Consider the following 1980-nt stretch of genomic DNA (forward strand, 5'->3'; position numbering starts at 1 on the left):
CTCTGACAGCGGAATGATGTGCAGTTCTCCTTTGTAAAAGAACACCTGTCAGACAGCAACATGCTCATCAGAAGGGGTAAGAACAGTCACTCACTAAGCAATGCAAAATTTAATTTCATATGTGAATACGTTTGTTTAAATACAGAAAATACTAAAGTGCAATAGAAAAATAATACAGGAATCGAGGTTTTCCTGGAGGTGTGTGTGTTGTTTGGTTTTTTTCAACCGGGAGATAAGCTAAGTACAGATGCCAGAGATCCTGATCCAATCAGTAAATAACCCTCTCTATTTAAACTGCAACAAGTTTGGTCAACTATATCTTGTTTCCTTAATAACAGTAATACCAGAAGTTTCTCTTCAACTAGCGATTTGCTTCAGGAGAATCAGACAGCATAATCTATCTGCTGAAGAACAGGACAGGGCCTAAAAAGCATTATTTCAGGTGCTACACATGACCTCTGTTGGTTCCTGATCCTAAGAAAAGAAATTAATGTAACATTATCAACTCCCTCAAGCCATCCACTCCTTCAAACGGAAGGAAAATGTGGTGCCGATAGTACAGATACAGGTTTGCAATTAATTTGTGTTGTGTTCTGCCCCTTTTCTTTTTATGAGTCTTGTGATAGGAAAAAAAATAATTAAACAGATCTTCGCTAATGAAAAAGTAAGTTCTTTCCATTTACATCCATTGCCAAGAAACTCAGTGACATAACTACTAGTAATCATCCACAGCGAGGTGATCTGGCTGCAGACTCCAAGTGAAGGAGTCCGCTCATTAATTCACCTATGCCAGACCCAGTCTGTCTCCTAGCGTCAGCAATGCTCCGGTTTTGAGCATTCCCCAGTCTCAGGGCAGCAAACCCTCAGGCCCACGCACTTGAGAAGATGGTAGAAAAAATTCCAAGTGGCTATAGCAGAGCTGGAAAGCTCAGATGGATCCAAGAGTGCTCCTGAGGAGACCAATATGGTATGCGTGTATTACACTACTCAAATACATTCCATAGTTCTCATGTTATCCGTGCTTTCCCTGGACTCCGATAACCTAGAAAATGGAAAGCTGCCCAAACTTTCTGATTTTACAGATCAATCAATAGCACAACAGCTTCACTGCCTTCATATTTGTTACCATAAGCAGCAAGTTTTAAAACCTTCAGTCAGCTCTGCATTATGGAACAACTCTTAAAAAATTATTTACGTGCAAGAGGCAGATCTAGCTGAACAGACCCACAGCCTAGCAGGCAGGTCTGTAGTCTCCATATTTTTGCCATAGTCTCAATAGTTTTGCCATTAGTGTAAGAACATATTAGTACTTCTCTTTCTTCCTTCCATGAACAAAGCAATCCTAGAAGAACTACTTGATATCTGTAACAATTTCCAGACATCCCTACAGCAGTTTCTCAAGACACGCTCACTCTACGTAGCATTCTGCAAGAGCACGCAGGGCTGAATCAAGTATCGGAGGTTTCCAGTGGTTAAGCCTCTCATACAACATCCACAGCCAGCATAAAGCAGCTCATTAAAACCAGAATGAAAACAAGACTGAGCTGAAAAAAACCAAGCTGTTAATTAAAATAAGCCTTGAGCCCTGACCAAAAGTTTCCTCACTACTAAGGGATAGCACTCTGCATCTTCAGTAGCAGTCAGACCACTTGGCTAGGTAGAGGTGCAAGAGGAAACTCAAACTGGTAAGTAAAAGGCCGCTGTGGGCCACCTGCCAACTGGCAGAGAAGTTTTACTCACCCTGTTGTCGCTATTCTCAGGATTCAGCCACTTTGGGAGAAAATCAGCAGCTTCTATCAAGAGAAACTCCCCATCGTTGTCATCGATCCTGGCCAAGAAGAAATCGGTTTCTTACCAGGGAAGGTCTCGCCCAACACTGTAACGCACGCTTCTAAATGCATGTTTGCGTTATTTTTTGTTAGTTACGACACGACCTCCCGTCAGTCCCCGTCAGGAAAGGCGCTGCCCCCTCGCACCGCC

General features: G+C 42.5%; 1 protein-coding gene across 1 annotated transcript in view; it reads right to left on the reverse strand.

Moving 5' to 3' along the window:
- ECD (ecdysoneless homolog (Drosophila)) overlaps positions 1–1850 on the reverse strand; it is a gene marked incomplete at its 5' end in the record, with an annotated part of 11788 nt that extends 9938 nt beyond the window's left edge. Inside the window, 2 exons of the mRNA XM_010293955.1 lie at positions 1–45; positions 1741–1850. The exon at positions 1–45 is cut by the window's left edge and continues 161 nt beyond it. Coding sequence (XP_010292257.1) covers positions 1–45; positions 1741–1850 — 155 coding nt within the window. The remainder of the gene's footprint in view (positions 46–1740) is intronic.
- Between the last annotated feature and the right edge of the window lie 130 nt (positions 1851–1980).

The sequence above is a fragment of the Phaethon lepturus genome, unplaced genomic scaffold (genome assembly GCF_000687285.1).
Source record: "Phaethon lepturus isolate BGI_N335 unplaced genomic scaffold, ASM68728v1 scaffold36410, whole genome shotgun sequence".
Lineage (NCBI taxonomy): Eukaryota > Metazoa > Chordata > Aves > Phaethontiformes > Phaethontidae > Phaethon > Phaethon lepturus.